The following is a 19621-nucleotide window of genomic DNA, read 5'->3' as shown; positions in this document are numbered from 1 at the left end:
AATCTCTCTCTCTCTCACACTCCCAATCTCTCTCTCTCTCACACTCCCAGAATCTCTCTCTCTCACACTCCCAATCTCGCTCTCTCTCACTCCCAATCTCTCTCTCTCTCTCACACACCCAATCTCTCTCTCTCTCACACTCCCAGTCTCTCTCTCTCTCACACTCCCAATCTCTCTCTCTCTCACACTCCCAATCTCTCTCACACTCCCAGTCTCTCTCTCTCTCACACTCCCAATCTCTCTCTCTCTCACACTCCCAATCTCTCTCTCTCTCTCACACTCCCAATCTCTCTCTCTCACACTCCCAGTCTCTCTCTCTCTCACTCCCAATCTCTCTCTCTCACACTCCCAATCTCTCTCTCTCTCACACTCCCAATCTCTCTCTCTCACACTCCCAATCCCTCTCTCTCTCTCTCACACTCCCAATCTCTCTCTCTCACACTCCCAATCGCTCTCTCTCTCACACTCCCAATCTCTCTCTCACACTCCAATCTCTCTCTCTCTCACACTCCCAATCTCTCTCTCTCTCACACTCCCAATCTCTCTCTCTCACACTCCCAATCTCTCTCTCTCACACTCCCAATCGCTCTCTCTCTCACACTCCCAATCTCTCACACTCCCAATCTCTCTCTCTCTCTCTCTCACTCCCAATCTCTCCCTCTCTCTCACACTCCCAATCTCTCTCTCTCTCTCACTCCCAATCTCTCTCTCTCTCACTCCCAATCTCTCTCTCTCACACTCCCAATCTCTCTCTCTCACTCCCAATCTCTCCCTCTCTCACACACTCCCAATCTCTCTCTCTCTCACTCCCAATCTCTCTCTCTCTCACACTCCCAATCTCTCTCTCACACTCCCAATCTCTCTCTCTCTCACACTCCCAGTCTCTCTCTCTCACACTCCCAATCTCTCTCACTCCCAATCTCTCTCTCTCTCACACTCCCAGTCTCTCTCTCACGCTCCCAGTCTCTCTCTCACTCCCAGTCTCTCTCTCTCTCTCACACACTCTCCCACTCTCTCTCTCTGTCTCTCACACACTCCCAGTCTCTCTCTCTCTCACACTTTCTCTCTCTCTCTCTCTCCTTCCCTCTCTCTCTCCTTCCCTCTCTCTCTCCTTCCATCTCTCTCTCTCCTTCCCTCTCTCTCTCTCCTTCCCTCTCTCTCTCTCTCTCTCTCCTTCCCTCTCGCTCTCTCTCCTTCCCTCTCTCTCTCTCTCCTTCCCTCTCTCTCTTCCCCCCAGTCGCTCCCTCTCCCAACAACAACATGCCCTCAAAAAAGCCTCGGCACCACCGGGCACTCCAGCTAGTGCTTAATAAAAGAGTTAAACTGTAATACTCCGTTGTCCTGCAAGTTATTATTTTTGTACAAAGTGTGCAAAACAAGACAGGCAGCTCCTGGGCCCAAACTTAATGCAAGGAAGAGGCTGAAACAGCAGGGAAGGTTCAAACAGGAGGTGAAAAAGAGTTGGAGGCTGCAGGAAAAAGCAACAGCGGGCCGAAAAGTTGGGAAGGAGCATGTGAGGAGGGAAGGGCCAGAGATTAAATGATGGTGTGGCGTACCGATCACAGGAAGGACACAATCTGCTTTTCGGTCCGTAGACTATAAATCAGGCATCATGCCTTTAAGAAGGATCACACCTTTAAGAAACTCAATCTGCAACATAGTTAAGCCCAGAGCGGGGGAGGAGCAGTCGAAGCTGTGGACTGATGAAAGGCAGTCAGATTTGGTGTAGTCTCTGACGCCATTTTTGTGTTCAACATGCAGTCTCAAGAATTAAACCTTTTCTGTTGAACCTCTCCAAGTTCAGTATTTTTTGCTAGGAGTACGTAGACTCCTACATTGGTGACCCCGACGCTCAGGACGACTCCTAAGCGTAACCATGGCTGACACAAACGCAGTTTCTGTGAAGCTGTTGGAGTTCTGGGAGAACCTAGCCACCGCCTGGTTCCTTCAAGCCGAATCGCAATTCCGACTCTGCGGCATCATCGCCGACGCAACGATGTATGACTACCTCCTCGCCTCCCTGGGCAGCTCCACAATCACGAAAGTCTGGACAACACTACAAAACACTTCGGAGGAAGGCAAGTACGCACATCTCAAGGCCGCGCTCCTTAAAAAATTTACAGCCTCCCAATTAGTGCGCAACTGCCACCTCCTCGACCTCCCAGGCCGCGGTGACTCCACGCCGTCAGACTTGCTCTCACACATGCTTGCTCTGACCGACGAGAAACCGCCCAGCTCCCTCTTCCGCACGCTCTTTATCCGCCAACTACCTCCCAGCATCCGCCCGGCGATCGTGGCGTCCAGCCTCACGGACCTCGAGGCCCTGGCCAATGAAGCCGATAAGCTCCTGTCCGCCGGCTCCAAACACGCCGTCACCCCCGACCTGGCCTCCGCAGCGTCGGCGCGCGCTCCACCCTCTATCGCGCGGCCACACAGCTCGGCCACAAGCCCCCCAGGCCCCCACGTTCCCCAAGCCCTCCGACCCAGGGCTACTGCTACTTCCATACCCGGTTCGGCGCATGGGCACGCCGCTGCAGCCATCCCTGCATGTTTCCAACCGCCCCCACACCGGCCTACACGATGGCCATGGGGCAAGCAGGCGTGCTGCTGTACGTTACGGACAGCGCCTGCGGATGCCGTTTCCTATGCGACACGGGCGCGCAGCACAGCATCATCCCCGCGTCCGCCCTCGAGATCCAGCGAGGCGGTCGCGGCCCTGCGCTGGCTGCCGCCAACGGCACCGACATCCGGACGTACGGCACCCGCACCGTCACCATCGACCTCACAGGCCGCCGCTACCACTGGGAGTTTATCACCGCCAAGGTGCTCTCCCCGCTCCTCGGTGCGGATTTCCTGTGCGCCCACGGCCTGTTGGTTGACCTGCCTCGGCGCCGCCTCGTGGACATGAACACCATGTCACCTATCCCGGGCGCCATGGCCCCCCCCAACCCGCCGAAATGGCGTGGCAGTGCCGCGCCCGTTCAACGGACGACTACTCAGCACTCCTGGCTGAGTTCCCAGCCCTCACCAACCTGACCTTCTCCGTGAAAGTTGCTAAGCACGGGGTAGAACACTTCATCCCCACCACAGGCCCACCGGTGTATGCCCACGCCCGCAGGCTGGACCCGGCCAAGCTGGAGATCGCGCGGGCCGAGTTTGCCACAATGGAACAGCTCGGCATCATCCGCCGCTCCAACAGCCCCTGGGCCTCCCCACTCCACATCGTCACCAAACCCGACGGGGGATGGCGCCCCTGCGGGGACTACCAGCGCCTAAACGACGCCACCACGCCGGATCGGTACCCCATACCGCACATTCAAGACTTCTTGGCTAGACTGGCCAGCTGCTCAGTCTTCTCCAAAGTCGACCTGGTGCGCGGTTACCATCAGGTGCCAGTCCACCCCACGGACATTCCCAAGACGGCCATAATCACCCCTTTTGGACTATTCGAGTTCCTCCGAATGCCCTTCGGCCTCAAAAACGTGGCCCAGGCCTTCCAGCGGCTCAGTGAGCACGGGCTCATCATCAGCCCAGCCAAGTGCCAATTCGGCCTCAGCAGGATCGAATTCCTCGGCCACCACATCACGCAGGACGGAGCCATCCCCCTGCCCGCCAAGGTGCAAGCCGTCCAGCAGTTCCCCCGGCCTACCACCATCAAAGGCCTCCAGGAGTTCTTGGGGATGATCAACTTTTACAACCACTTCATTCCCGGAGCGGCCTCCCTCATGCGGCCCCTATACGAAGCCCTCCGGGGTAAGAAAGACAGAATGGCGATCGAGTGGTCGGCGGACATGTTGACCGCTTTCGACTCGACCAAAAAGGCGTTCGCCGACGCCACCATGCTCGCTCACCCACAGCCCAACGCCAGGGTGGCCCTCACCACGGACGCCTCCGACCACGCGGTCGGCGCCGTGTACAAACAGTGGGTCGACGGGGCCTGGCAACCGCTGGCCTTTTTCAGCCACCAACTGCGACCCCCGGAGGCCAAATACAGCGCCTTTGACCGCGAGCTCCTCGCACTGTACCTGGCAGTCCGCCATTTTAGATTTCTTCTGGAGGGCCGCCCCTTCACCGCGTTTGTCGACCACAAACCCCTGACATTCGCGATGGCAAAATCTGCGGACCCGTGGTCAGCCAGGCAACAACGCCAGCTCGCCGCGGTGTCCGAATTCACCACGGACACCCGGCACGTCTCCGGTCGAGACAACGTGGTGGCCGACTGCCTATCCCGCCCCGCCATCCACGGCGCCCACCTGGCAGTGGACTATGCTCAACTGGCAGCGGTGCAACGCACCGACCCCGATCTGCTCTCCGCGCCCACAACCCTCCCGGGCTGCGACTGACCGACGTCGCCTGCGGCCCGTCTGCCATCACAGTCAAATGCGACACCTCCTTGGTGCAACCCCGCCCGGTAGTCCCGGCGTCCTGGTGAAAACGGGTGTTCGACATCGTCCACGGCCTCTCACACCCCGGCACCCGCCCCTCCATTAGACTGGTGGCCAACCGATTTGTCTGGCGCGGCCTGCGCAAAGATGTGCGCGTCTGGTCCAGATCCTGCATAGCTTGCCAGCGTGCCAAAATCCACTAGCATGTCAAAGCCCCACTCAAGGAGTTCACTGTGCCAGAAAGAAGGTTTGACCATGCCCGCATCGACCTCGTCGGCCCCCTGCCGCCATCACAAGGTCACACGCACCTGCTGACAATCGTGGACCGCACCACCCGCTGGCCCGAGGCCATTCCGCTGACGTCCACCACCACCGCCGACATCGCGAGGGCGTTCATCGGTACCTGGGTCGCTCAGTTCGGCGTCCCCTCCGACATGACGTCGGATAGAGGCCCGCAGTTCACCTCTGATCTGTGGGCCGCCATCGCCCGAAACTTCGGGGTGGCCGCTCACTGCACCACGGCTTACCACCCCCCAAGCCAACGGACTGTGCGAGCGATTCCACAGGTCCATGAAGGCGTCCCTCCGCGCCAGCCTCGAGGACGAGGCTTGGATCGATCGCCTCCCGTGGGTGCTACTTGGCCTACGCTCCACGGTCAAGGAAGACCTGCAAGCCTCGGCGGCAGAACTCGTGTACGGCCAGCCGCTGCGCGTACCCGGAGAGTTCCTGCCCACCGCCACGACCCCCTGGTCGGCTGACCAGCAATGCCGCGCTTTCGCCAACCGAGCACAACAGTTCGCTCCGGTACCCACCGGCCGGCACGGCGAACCAGCAACCCGCGTACCACCTAGCCTGCACATGGCCAAATTTGTTTTCGTGCACCATGACGCCCACCGAGGACCTCTACGGCCCCCATACGACGGACCCTACAAGGTACTCCAGACGGGGAACAAGTTCTCCCTCCTCGAAGTGGGCGGCAGAACTGACAAGGTGTCGGTCGACCGGCTCAAGCTGGCGCACCTAGAGCCTGACGAACCCGTTCAAGTGGGCCAACCCCCACCACGGGGCAGACGCCTAAGAGCCCGACGCGTCCGACCGCCCCGCTCCCGACACCAACCGCCAAGAGCCGTTCCGGCCGTGCCATCAAGCCGCCACGCCGGTTCGTACACTCCCTACTAGCGGATTCTGGGGGAAGCTGTGTGGCATACCGATCACAGAAAGGACACAATCCGCTTTTCGGTCCGTAGACTATAAATCAGGCGTCATGCCTTTAAGAAGGATCACACCTTTAAGAAACTCGATCTGCAACATAGTTAAGCCCAGAGCGGGGGAGGAGCAGTCGAAGCTGTGGACTGATGAAAGGCAGTCGGACTTGGTGTAGTCTCTGACGCCATTTTTGTGTTCAACATGCAGTCTCAACAATTAAACCTTTTCTGTTGAACCTCTCTGAGTTCAGTATTTTTTGCTAGGAGTACGTAGACTCCTACAATGGGGAGATTATCAGGCATACTTCCCTTCTTTGGAGCCATGATTACATTGGTCTCGATTAATGTGAACGGACTGAGTGGTGAGAAGAAATTGCAGTAGTTGTTGCAGGCTTTTAAAGGTACGGACTTGTTGTGTCTGCAAGAAAGCTTTTGGGATGAGGATATCCTAGAAAGAGTTCAGAAGGTTTGGAAGGGAGAGGTGTTTGCAAGTTGTGCAAACAATAACCGTAGAGGCGTGGCTGTTTTGGTGAGTCCGTCCATAAAAGAGAACGTTGCCTTGATGGACAAGGTCACTGAGGGGAGATTTTTATGGCTAAGGGTAAAAATGGAGGGATTTAATTGCGATCTCTTTAATATCTATGCACCGAACGAGCATTACAAGCATCGCGAGTTTTTTCGGGGGTTATTCACTGAAGCGGCAGAGGTGGAAAATCCTTGTATAGTGGGGGATTTTAATGTATTTTTATCTCGGATGGACATTTCAGCCCAGATGACCTTTAAGGATGATAACTCCAGAGGGATGATTGTAAAAATGATGGCAAATTTAAATTTGAGAGACTTATGGAGGGACCGGAACCCCATAAAAAGGGAGTTCTCCAGAGCAGGTTGGGTGGGTGATGTTTTAAAATGGAGCCGAGTAGATTTTGTGTTAATGCGGGAAGGGTTAAGCTCTGAGGTGATGGAGATTTGTTATGAAAAAGTATTTTTTAGTGATCACTCGGCTTTGGTTCTTAGAATTAGGAACAGCAGAGATCGGTTCACGGGTGTGGATTTTAAACAATCAGTACCTGTGTGGCGGAGCCACCAAAGGACTCAGATCGTTTGTATATAATTCCTTTAACAGCATGTTAGCTACAGCTTGAGTCTGTATCTTTATTTATGCTGTTTAACTGTACAGAGTGTGGTTACTTTAACAGCGCGGCTAAAACGTGATGACGTCACGCCGTTCATCACGTGATTCCCCCACTGGTGGGAAAACGTGATGACGGTATGACGTCAGCCACAGCACTGCGGGGGCAGTCCTCGTGGAGCCTCCAGAGAGAGCAGACCTACATTCGATGTTATCCTGCAGTTTGTTGTTAAAGCCTGTTTGTTTCATTAAAGTTTGTTTTGTTTGATCGCCTGAGTAGAACTCGGTCTTTTAGTTAGGAACCCATGTTCCTACATTGGTGACCCCGACTTTCGTGAACGGTTTTCGCGGAAGATCTTCAGCATGGACACGAACGCCGTGACTCTGAAACTGCCACAGTTCTGGGTGCAACAAACAGCCATGTGGTTTATCCAGGCTGAAGCCCAGTTCGCCATCCGGAACATTGTCACGGATCAGACCCGTTATTACTACGTGGTCTCCGCCCTCGATAGCGCCACTGACTCGCGGATCGTCAGCCTCCTCGGTCGTCCTCCTACTGACAGCAAGTATGATACATTAAAGGCACAGTTGCTACAGGTCTTCGGGCTCTCGAAGTCAGAACGCGTTCACCGGCTCCTCGCTATACCCGGCCTTGGGGACTCCAAACCGTCCGAGCTCATGAGCCAAATGCTCACGCTCTTAGGCGCTGAACCGGAATGCTTCCTCTTCCGGGAGCTATTCCTCTGCCAACTGCCAGAGCAGGTGCAGGCTGCCCTAGCTAAATCCGAGATTACAGACTGCACCGAGCTTGCTGCCGAAGCAGATAAGATTTTCACAGTAACCCAGCAGTGCTGCACGGCCACGAGGCGCCCATCCCCCACAGACGCGGCTCCAGCTCCTCTTGCAGCGGGCTGGTGCTCCTACCATGCCCGTTTTGGTGCGAAAGCACGACGCTGCCTCTCTCCCTGCAGTTTTTCGCCCAAAGAAAAAACAAAGCTCCTGCAGCGTTCCTGGCGAAGGAGGACCGGGTCTAACGGGCGCTCCGCGGCTGCGATGGCCATCGGATCTACGGGGAAACTTCTTTATATCACCGATTCCCTATCGGGTCGACGTTTCCTTCGTGACACCAGGGCGCAGTGTAGCATCCTACCTGCGTCGAAACTCGATATGCAAGCTGAGAACCACGGTTTTTCCCTCGTGGCGGCTAATGGCGCGGCCATTCGTACGTTCCGAAAGCGGCGGGTCCAAGTCTGTTTCAGCGGTCAGCGCTTCCATTGGGAATTCGTCACGGCCACAGTCTCGCAGGCCATCCTAGGGGTGGATTTTCTGTGTGCCAACGGCCTCCTCGTCGATGTCCGGCACCGTCGGTTGATCAACGTGGCCACCGTCCACTCGATTCCGTGCCACCATGGTACCACCGTAGCGCGCTCTATCGCCTGCGCGTTCCCGTCTCCGGATGACTTCACTCGGCTCCTCTGAGAGTTCCCGGAGCTGACAAGGCCCACTTTCTCCTCCTCGGTCACGAAGCATGATGTTGAACATCATATCACCACTACTGGCTCCCCGGTTTATGCACGGGCTAGAAGGCTCGAACCCGGCAAGCTCGCGGCTGCGAAAGCGGAGTTCGACACGATGGAGCAGCTGGGGATTATTCGCCGGTTGATTAGTCCCTGGTCTTCACCTCTCCACATTGTTCCGAAACCAGGCGGCGGCTGGCAGCCATGCAGTGACTACCGACGCCTAAACGACGCCACTACTCTTGATCGGTACCCAATCCCGCATATTCAGGATTTCTCGGCCCATTTGGCGGGAAATTCTATCTTTTCTAAAGTCGACCTCGTCCAAGGGTATCACCAGGTTCCCGTGCACCCGCAAGATGTCCCGAAAACCACAGTCATCACCCCTTTCGGCCTTTTTGAGTTCCTGCAGATGCCGTTTGGCTTGAAGAACGCAGCACAGGCTTTCCAGCGCTTAATGGACACCGTGCTCCGAGACCTAAACTTCATCTTTGTCTACCTTGACGACAGTCTCATCGCCAGCACTAGCAAGGAAGAGCACATCTGCCATTTGCGTACCCTCTTTACACGCCTCAGCCAGCACGGTTTGGTCATCAACCTGGCCAAGTGCCAGTTCGGCCTGCAGCAGATCGATTTCTTGGGACACCACATAACATCAGACGGCGCCGTCCCCTTACTGACGAAGGTGGAAGCTGTTACCTCTTTCCCGTGCCCGCCAACCGTCAAGGCCCTGCAGGAGTTCCTGGGGATGGTCAATTTCTATCACCGATTCATCCCTAAGGCAGCTCAGCTAATGCAGCCTTTGTACAGGGCCCTCAAGGGCAAGTCTGCTAAGGATCTAATCAGCTGGACGGCCGAGATGGACCAGGCGTTCGTCAACACCAAGAGCGCTTTGGCCAACGCAACCATGCTGGCGCACCCACTTCCAGGTGCCACCATCGCCCTTACCACAGATGCGTCAGACTACGCCATCGGCGCAGTGCAGGAGCAGTGGGTGAACGGCACGTGGCAACCGCTGGCGTTTTTCAGCCGTCAACTACAGAAAAATGAAAGAAAATACAGCACCTTCGATTGAGAGTTGCTGGCCCTTTTTCTGGCCATTCGCCATTTCCGGTTCTTATTAGAAGGACGTCCCTTCACGGCTCTTGTCGACCACAAGCCTTTGACGTTCGCCATGGCCAAGACCGCCGAATCGTGGTCCGCTCGTCAACAACGTCACCTGACGTTTATTTCTGAATTTACCACGGACATTCAACGTGTGTCTGGTAAAGACAACCTGGTAGCGGATTGCCTCTCCCGCGCGACGGTCCATGCGGTTCACCTGGGGATTGACTACGCCCTCATGGCTGCAGATCAGGCCTCGGACCCAGAGGTCCAATCATACAGAACCGTCCCCTCTAGTTTCCAAGCGACCAACGTCAGTTTCCAGGCCGCAGGCACCACGCTCCTTTGCGACGTCTCCATGGGCGTTCCCCGACCTATCGTGCCAGTCGCATGGCGCCGAAAGGTGTTTGACGCCATACACGGGTTGTTGCACCCTGGTATGAAGGCTTCACAACGGCTAATGTCGGCGAAGTTTGTCTGGAAGGGTATGCACCTCGATGTCCGTGACTGGGCCAACACCTGCGTGGTCTGCCAGAAGGCCAAGGTCCAGTGTCATGTAAAAGCTCCAGTGGCTACGTTGGTTGTTCCAGAGCGTTGTTTCGACCACGCACATGTGGACCTTGTGGGGCCACTTCCGCCTTCTCATGGTTATACGCATCTCCTCACCATGGTGGACCGCACCACTAGGTGGCCAGAGGCAATTCCTTTGGTTTCCACCACTTCGGCAGACGTCGCTAGAGCTTTCATCTCCTGTTGGGTTGCTCATTTCGGGGTACCGGCGGACATCTCTTCCGATCGTGGGCCACAATTTTCCTCGGAGCTCTGGAATGCTGTAGCTCAGGGGCTCGGCACCAAACTTCATCGCACCACCGCCTATCATCCACAGGCGAACGGCCTTTGCGAGAGATTCCACAGGTTGCTTAAAGCCGCCCTACGGGCCAGTCTTCAAGATGCGGGATGGGTGGACAGACTCCCATGGTTCCTTTTGGGTCAAAGAAGACCTGCAATCGTCCTCGGCCGAACTTGTTTATGGCCAGCCGCTCCGAGTCCCAGGGGATTTCCTCCCTTCTCCCACAGAGCCATGGTCCGCCTCCCAGCAACTCTTCAGCCACCAGGAAGCGGCCAGATGCTTCGCTCTGGTGCCTACATCAAATCACGGCTTACAGAACTCCCACGTGCCAGTGGAACTGAAGAACGCCGAGTACGTATTTATCCTCCACAACGTTCACTGGTATCCGCTCAAGCCCCCTTACACTGGTCCTTTCCGCGTCATCGAATCAGGAGACAAATCCTTTTCGGTCGACATCGGAGGAAAGCCGGATCACATTTCGGTAGACCAGTTGAAGCCGGCTCACCTGGACCTGGACTGCCCAGTCGTCGTCGCTCAACCGCCAAAACGTGGCCGACCGCCCGCAGCCGCCGTGCCAGATCAACCACAGCCGCCCGCCAGCTCGACCACACTCGCCGCGCCAGCTCAACCACAACCTCCCGCCAGCTCGACCACCGTCCATCAGCTTCCTCTGCAGGGTTACCGAAGTCGCTCGGACAGGCTTGTCAGGCCTCCTCGACGTCTCACTTTTGCTGTTAAAGACAATTCTGGGGGGGCGCATGTGGTGGAGCCACCAAAGGGCTCAGATCGTTTGTATATAATTCCTTTAACAACATGTTAGCTACAGTCTGAGTCTGTATCTTTATTTATGCTGTTTAACTGTACAGAGTGTGGTTACTTTAACAGCGCGGCTAAAACGTGCTGACATCACGCCGTTCATCACGTGATCCCCACTGGCGGGAAAACGTGATGACGTGATGACGTCAGCCACAGGACTGCAGGGGCAGTCCTCGTGGAGCATCCAGAGAGAGCAGACCTACATTCGATGTTATCCTGCAGTTTCTTGTTGAAGCCTGTTTGTTTCATTAAAGTTCGTTTTGTTTGATCGCCTGAGTAGAACTCGGTCTTTTAGTTAGGAACCCATGTTCCTACACCTGAAAGAAATTGCTTATAAAGAAGAGATTATAAATATAATAAAGAATGCTCGGAAGGAACCTTTGTTCTTGAAAGAAAGAAGAGTTTGGTGGGACAATTTCAAATATGAGGTAAAAGTTTTTTCGGTACGTTATGGGAAAAAGAGGGCAGCAGCTAACCGGCGTCGAGAAGAGAATATAAACAAAAGGTTTACGGATATCTGTAAAGCAGTTGACGGAGGGGATAAGGGAGCTGAGACTAAGTTCTAAAGGAAGAGTGGGAATTATTGCAAGCTGAAAAATGCAAGGGGGCCATTCTCCGTGCAAAGGCTAGAGATGCATTGGAGGGCGAAAGATGCGCTAGATATTTTCTAGAGCAAGAGAAGCTGCGACAGAGATTATCGTTAATTGAAGAGTTGAAGGTTGGGGAGAAGATCCTTCATGAAAGTGGGGAGATTTTAGAGGCGGCTAGCAGCTTTTATCAAGAGTTATATACAAAAGAATACATTTCCAATTTGGCGATGGAGAAGGTTACTGCTTTTATTGAAGAGGTTTTAAAGGAAGTTGAGAGAAGCATGTGTGACAAAGAAGTAGGATTAGCAGAAATAAAAGTAGCAATAAGTGGAATGAAGGGGTGGGGGGGGAAAGCCCAGGGCCCGATGGACTAAGTGCAGAATTTTATAAAGAATTTTTTGAGATTTTAAGTCCATTGCGCTTAGAAGTTTTTAAGGAAATTAAAATTGAGGGAAGCCTGGCCCCATCTGTGAGGAGAGGTATCATAAGCTTAGCTTATATAAAAATAAAGGGGATAGACGGGATCTGAAGAATTGGAGGCCCATCACATTAAATGTGGATTATAAGATCTTGGCGAGGGTTCTGGCAAATCGTTTGAAGGAGGTGTTACCGCAGATAGTTTGGCCCCCTCAGTCCTATGGAGTCATAGGCCGGGACATCGCAGACTCTGTGGTCTCAATCCGAGATGCGATAGAGCTCATGGAAGAGAGTGGGAGGGAGGCTTATGTATTAAAGATAGATCAAGAGAAAGCCTTTGATAGGGTCTCTCATGAGTTTTTATTGAAGGTTTTGGAAGCATTTGGTTTCGAGGAAAATTTCATTCAGTGGATAAGGATTTTTTATTCAAACATATTTAGCTGTGTTAAATGTAATGATTTTTTATCCAAGTATTTTCCGATACAGAGATCAGTGAGACAGGGTTGTCCCCTGTCCCCATTGTTGTACACATTGGTAGCAGAACCATTAGGTTACATGATGCGAAAGAAACAAGGTGTAGTTGGGATTGTGATCCCCAGTTCTGGGCTGGTGTCGGCGATACACCAATATGCAGATGACACAACCTTAACATTGAGAAATGGGGAGTCAGTGAGGAAAGCTATGGATGTAGTGGAGGAATATTGTAGAGCTTCAGGAGCCAGAGTGAATTATAGTAAGTCCCAATGCCTGGTTGCAGGGCGGGGTAGGGGGGAATGGTTGGGGGAATGTCCCTTTAAGGTGGTGGAGGTTTTGGAAGTTCTGGGGGTGCATATGGGGTGCAAGAAAGACAGGGATGAAGTGGATTGATTAAATTGGGAACCGAAGGTTATGAAAATTAATAAGATTTTGGGAAGATGGGAAAGAAGGTGGTTGAAAGTGCAAGGAAGAGCGACAGTGGTGTTTGCTCTCCTGCTATCTAAACTATGGTACTTATTGACGGTGGAGGATATTCCTGAGTGGGCGGAAAAGTCCATCCGAGAGGCTTGTGTGAGGTTTTTATGGGATGGGAAACCAGCCTTGGTGGCTTACAATATCATCATTGGACGGAGAAATCAGGGAGGACTCAATTTCCCAGATATTGATTTGAAGAAAAAATCCTTTAGAATCAAATGGGTGAAGAGATTTCTTCAGAAGTTAAGTACAAGTTTTTGGAAGAGTTGTTTTGAGCATTTTTTAAAACGAAGTGGGATAGGAGGGCAGGGGATATTGTATATGGAATACAATAATATGTTTTTGAAATCGATTAAACTTCTCCCTAGGTTTTATAAGGGGGTTGTAGAGACTTGGGCCCAATTTTTAAAAAGTGTGCAGTTTATGCCCAAGGGGGCTGAGGAATTTTTAGAACAGTCCTTATTTTTGAACAGGTGGGTCAACATCGAAGGAGAGGTCTTATTTAATCAAGCTTTTATAAAAGCTGGGATTATATCTGTGAAAGGTGTATTATAAGAGGTAATTCCAGCTTGGTTGCCGGAAGCGATAGTGAGGGACATGGTGTGGGAGGAGGATCAGGAGGTAGAGGAAAAAGCAATAGGAATCATGTATGAGAAGATTGTGAGGGCAATGCCACAGGATTGGGTGGAAGAAATAAATGTGGAAATCTCCAAAGGAAGTAAAATGCGTCCTGCTTTTCCAAGCTTTGTACTGGAGAAAGGGGGAGAGTTGGTCCAATTTGACAACTGTAATACTCGAGATTTCTATGAGGTATTTAGAGAATGGAGATTCAAGACACCTGCTGGTCAGGAGTTTTGGCAGAGTATATACCCACAGCTGGACTTCAGCAGGATTTGGAAGGGAGTGTGGGCGAATTTTAAATGTCCAGAATGGATTGAACTGGATTTTAAATTGTCTCATAACCAGATTTTTACCATGACGGTCTTGTGCAAGATTGGACGAGTGGAGGCGGCAACTTGCACAATGTGTGGGACACGGAATGAGACTCTGTCCCATTTACTGGTGTTAAGTCCGCAGTTAAATGACTAAGTACTATGTTCGACAGTTGTGTGAAGCTTTTTTGCTGGGTGGGGACCGAAGAGCGAGAATGGGAATCCCGTGGGACTCAATTTTGAGATGGGGATTGCAGGAGAGTCTGCCTGAGTTTAGCGGAGCAGCAATTAATTTAATGTTCAGTTTGGCTAGATTCGTGATTGTGCAAAGAAGGAATGCTCTGTTTTTTAAGGGGAGGAGAATCAATCTAAAAGAGTATTTTAAATATAAGCTAAAAGATCATTAGAAGGCTCTGTGGATGTTTTATTCAGAAAGGAATTTAAGAATAGTATTTTACAACCAATTTTTAAAGTACAATCGATTAATATATGTTACAGGAGACAAATTAAACTTTGGGTTTTGATGTTAAAATATGGTGGCAGAATGGCTGTGCAGAGCGGCGGAATTGATTTGTATCATACAATGAAATGATCACGATGTTGTAAATGTTCTTAATGTTCAATAAAGTATATTAATTTTAAAAAAAGTGGTAGCACTCTTGTTTCTGAGTCAGAAGGTTGAGAGTTCAAGTCCCACTCCAGAGACTTGAGCACATATCCTAGGCTGACACTCCAGTGCAGTACTGAGGGAGTGCTGCACTGCCGGAGGTGCCATCTTTCGGATGTGATGTTAAACCGAGCCCATGTCTGCTCTCTCAGGTGGACTTAAAAGATCCCATGGCACTATTTTGAAGATGAGCAGGGGAGTTATCCCCGGTGTCCTGGCCAACATTTATCCCTCAACCAACATAACAAAAACAGATTATCTGGTCATTATCTCATTGCTGTGTGAAAATTGGCAGCCATGTTTCCTACATTACAGCAGTGACTACACTTCATAAGTCATTAATTGGCTGTAAAGCGCTTTGGAATGTCCTGAGGACAGGAAAGGCTCTATATAAATGCAAGTCATTTAAAGCTGCTTTTATATTGGTTTCATGGTGACGCCAATTCCTAACCCAAGGGTCTCACCACAACACCAAAGGTAGGTTCAGTGAGGCTAACAGGTGAGAAACTCTTTGGGAGGTGGCGTTTCGCTGGAGTTGCTGCCGGCTGCACAGGACCCATTTGTTGGGAGCTGGCATCACTAGCATGTCACAAAGCCAGTATAAAGGCCACCAAACACCATTTAATATTGCATAGGCATCCCCAAAAGGTATCCAGTGGGTGTCTGTAGGACAAGTTTCCCTATGCAGATGGTAGAACCATTCACGGATGCTGAGCTTTCGACCTTGTAGTAACAAGGCCACATTTTATTCAATAAACTGGTTTCTTTTTTGTGTGCGATATCAATTCCCTTCCACTGTTAGAGGCTCACTCACCGCTACCAGCCACTTCACCAAGCTATCACCTTTAAAAACAGCACCTAGTTAGTTCTATCCATCGTGTACAGAACTCTGGTGTGTCATATATGGGAACCCTTGCAGCTAAAATTTGATTTAATCATAAATAAATTCCAAATTTGTGGTTTCACCTTCAAACTTGTAAAACTGTATGTCACATGAAAGTGTAAAGTTGGCTTCTCTGAGTCAGGTGGGCATATTGGCCACATAAACAAAAAGGTGGTGGCAAGCAGGAACGGGGCGGTAAGTTAACGGAGGCAATTTTAACTGTGCAGCCACCTTGTCCCTGCAAGAAGGGTAGGTTAAAATCACCCCCGTAGTCTCTCTAATTCTTTCAGCATTGCGCTTCAAAACCATGGCATTTCTTTACAAATATCGATGAATGTCCCACGTGGTTGCTCATAACTCAAAGGACATCTTGTTTGATAACATAGGCCGTGTAAGGCCCAACAGCAATCACTTTTCATTCTCTCCGCACTGGTCACTTCTGTTGTCTGACTTGTTTTGTTTTGTGCACTTTTGTAGTTGGAATATGAACGCAATGGGGGCCTTATCCAAAAGCTGCCCTCGATCCTGGAGGATGAAGAGCTTGAAGAAGACGAGAACACGCCCCTGGCTCCCAATGCAAATAGTACAACAGGAATAACATCACCCATCAAAGCATTTTGTTCACCTATGACTAGCAGGTGTTCACTGGCGGGAAAACAATTGTGCAATCCAGCTGCCACACCCACTGGAACCTTGAATAACAGCAATAAGGATGCTGGCAAAGGCAGACTTTCGAATAGCAATAGAAGCGAGCCATCCAAACTAAAAATCCCTGCTGTAAACTGTACTGATCCCCCTGACCTCAGCCCAAGGTAAGTGGCTTTCTGTGCTCATTAAACTAAGGCTCAAAGATAGAATCAATTTGTTATTTTTTGGCTAGCAGTGAAGGTTTTATTCAGTTTATCATCTCAATGAATGCAGCCACTCCAAATTGTACAAATCAGATTCAACAGTCACAGTCAGGGTTCTGTTTTGAATGTAAAACTTAATTGTAGCCCAATTTGAGAAGGATTTGGGGATATGTGGGAACAGTAGATTCTTACCAAAATCAGAATATAAGATTTGAGAAAGACCCCCGTGGATCCTTAAATGTATGTGTGCACTAAAGATTTCTTATTCAGTGTTGCAAGTCATTACTTCTTACATTTAGTGCGTTTTCCTTGTTTCCTCTCGAAGCAAACAGTCCAAAGTAAAACATAGCTACATATATCCCCAGACAATGCATAGCAAAGAGTCAGTGGTGTGACGCTCTGCTCTCCCTAATCCGTTATAGTATGGTCTAGGTGCCAAAAAAGCTCTCTGCTTTTCCTCGATTTTGATGAATGGGCTGTTCATTGGTAATTTTACATACTGTGGTCGATTGATTTTCTGTTGACATATTCATCAGAGTTCAATAATTGGACTGCTTATTGATGTATTTACACACTCCGCGAATGAGCTATCTATTGGTATATTTATACATGAATCGGCTGTCTATTTATTATATTTATACAGCGAATGGGCTGTCTGTTGTATATTTATATTGTTCAGTGAATTGGCTGTCTTTTATATTTATATACAGTGAATGGGCTGTCTGTTGTATATTTATGCAGTGAATGGGCTGTCTATTGTATATATTTATACAGTGAATGGGCTGTCTGTTGTATAGTTATACAGTGAATGAGCTGTCTGTTGTATAGTTATACAGTGAATGAGCTGTCTGTTGTATAGTTATGCAGTGAATGGGCTGTCTGTTGTATATTTATACAGTGAATGGGCTGTCTATTGTATATATTTATACAGTGAATGAGCTGTCTGTTGTATAGCTTATACAGTGAATGAGCAGTCTGTTGTATAGTTTTACAGTGAATGGGCTGTTTATTGTATATTTATACAGTGAATGGGCTGTCTATTGTATATATTTATACAGTGAATGGGCTGTCTGTTGTATAGTTATACAGTGAATGAGCTGTCTGTTGTATAGTTATACAGTGAATGGGCTGTCTGTTGTATATTTATACAGTGAATGGGCTGTCTATTGTATCTATATATATAAAACGGTATGTCTCTCTGTCTGTCTTTCTGTCTCTCTGTCCGGCTATAAAATCAAAAGTTATAGAGCGTACCTACATGTGTGTTACATCAAAAGAAAGCTTACGTTTCCAGAACGGTTGTAAGCGTATTTACGTTTCGGTGAGACAAAAATTGTGCACGCGGTATCCAAAAAACGTTCAAAATTCCGCTCATTATCTGCTCATTAGCATTGAGTGACGTCGAGGTCAACCAATCGTACGGTCGAGCGACCCAATGGTCGACCAATCGCTGCGCGGCGGGGGCAGGTTCCTGGTGCGTGCGGGCGGGCCCTCCTAGAGTCGAGTGACAGGACGATTGACCAATCCGACACTTCGGTGACCTGACAGTCGACCAATCGGTGTGTGTGTGGGCGGGCCTTATCGTTCTGAACCGAGGTGAGTCGCCGCCATCTTGATTCCAAACTTTTCATTTCTTTTTCCCAATTCTGCGTCTTTAAAAAAAAAAAAGTTGCTTTTAAAACACATATTGTTTTTAGAAAAAGTTAATTACTTTCTAAATCTTTTATCTAATCTCATTAATTTTCCTACCTTTCCCCGTTTTTGCAGGTAGGCCTCAAAGCCTGGGCGTCTGTTGCCAGCCATGCTGGACCCTAGGCAATTGTTTTGTGGCACGCTCCTCCCACCCCTCACCCCCCACCCCCCCGCTGGGCCTGATTCCGAACCAGCGGCCAGCCATCTTGGTAAAGGCTGACTGGGCTCATGGCAAGCTCCTCGCGCTTGCGCTGCACGGCGCACCGCCACACAGAGCGCGGCCAGAGGGAAGCGAGCAGGTTAGCGGGGGGGGGGCGGAGAGGGTTACCCCGGCAACCGGGCTCGCCAGCCGCAATCGGCCGTCTCAAGCCAGTCAGGCCCAGGCCCGGTCCCGGAGATCGGGAGGCGGAGAGGGGAGGAGGGTTACCAAGGCAACCAGGCCCAGCCAGCCGCAATCGGCCGTCTCAAGCCGCCTCAGGCCCGGCCTCAGGAGGGCAGGGCTCGGGCTGACCGGGGTGCTGCGCTCGGCATGTCAGTGCGTGGGATGGCACGGAGCAATCGCCGGCAGAGGGGAGAGGGTCTGCTGGCTCCCCCCTCCCTTTCTCCCCCCCCTCCGTCCACCACCCCTCCCCTCCTCCTCCCCCTCTCCCCCCTCCTCCCCCCCTCCCCTTCCTCCTCCCCCAGTCCTCCCCCCCTCCTCCCCTTCCCCCCCTTCCTACCCCCCTCCCCTTCCCCCTCCCCCCCCCAGTCGCGCTCTCTCTTCCCCCCAGTCGCTCTCTCGCTTCCCCCCAGTCGCTCTCTCTCTTCCCCCCCAGTCGCTCTCTCTTCCCCCCAGTCGCTCTCTCTTCCCCCCAGTCGCTCTCTCTCTTCCCCCCAGTTGCGCTCTCTCTTCCCCCCAGTCGCTCTCTCTCTTCCCCCCAGTCGCGCTCTCTCTTCCCCCCCAGTCGCTCTCTCTCTTCCCCCCCAGTCGCTCTCTCTCTTCCCCCCCAGTCGCTCTCTCTCTTCCCCCCCCAGTCGCTCTCTCTCTTCCCCCCCAGTCGCTCTCTCTCTTCCCCCCCAGTCGCTCTCTCTCTTCCCCCCAGTCGCTCTCTCTCTTCCCCCCCAGTCGCTCTCTCTCTTCCCCCCCAGTCGCTCTCTCTCTTCCCCCCCAGTCGCTCTCTCTCTTCCCCCCCAGTCGCTCTCTCTCTTCCCCCCAGTCGCTCTCTCTCTTCCCCCCGTCGCGCTCTCTCTTCCCCCCAGTCGCGCTCTCTCTTCCCCCCAGTCGCTCTCTCTCTTCCCCCCAGTCGCTCTCTCTCTTCCCCCCAGTCGCTCTCTCTCTTCCCCCCAGTCGCGCTCTCTCTTCCCCCCAGTCGCGCTCTCTCTTCCCCCCAGTCTCTCTCTCTCTTCCAACAACAACATGCCCTCAAAAATCCCTCGGCACTGCCGGGCACTTCAGCTAGTATATTTATACAGTGAATGGGCTGTCTGTTGTATAGTTATACAGTGAATGAGCTGTCTGCTGTATAGTTATACAGTGAATGGGCTGTCTATTGTATATATTTATACAGTGAATGGGCTGTCTGTTGTATAGTTATACAGTGAATGAGCTGTCTGCTGTATAGTTATACAGTGAATGGGCTGTCTATTGTA

At 51.6% G+C, this 19621-nt stretch overlaps 1 protein-coding gene across 1 annotated transcript in view; it reads left to right on the top strand.

The window, feature by feature from the left end:
* LOC147120192 (voltage-gated delayed rectifier potassium channel KCNH8-like) overlaps nt 1-19621 on the top strand; it is a 398312-nt gene that overhangs the window by 300989 nt on the left and 77702 nt on the right. The window contains exon 6 of the mRNA XM_085984213.1: nt 15927-16261. Within this exon, the coding sequence (XP_085840339.1) occupies nt 15927-16261 (335 nt within the window). The remainder of the gene's footprint in view (nt 1-15926; nt 16262-19621) is intronic.

Source organism: Somniosus microcephalus, chromosome 4 (assembly GCF_052327205.1).
Source record: "Somniosus microcephalus isolate GS21.2 chromosome 4, FLI_Smic_1.0, whole genome shotgun sequence".
Classification (NCBI taxonomy): Eukaryota; Metazoa; Chordata; class Chondrichthyes; order Squaliformes; family Somniosidae; genus Somniosus; species Somniosus microcephalus.
The sequence above is the reverse complement of the archived record's forward strand: the minus strand, read 5'-3'. Positions and strand labels throughout refer to the sequence as shown.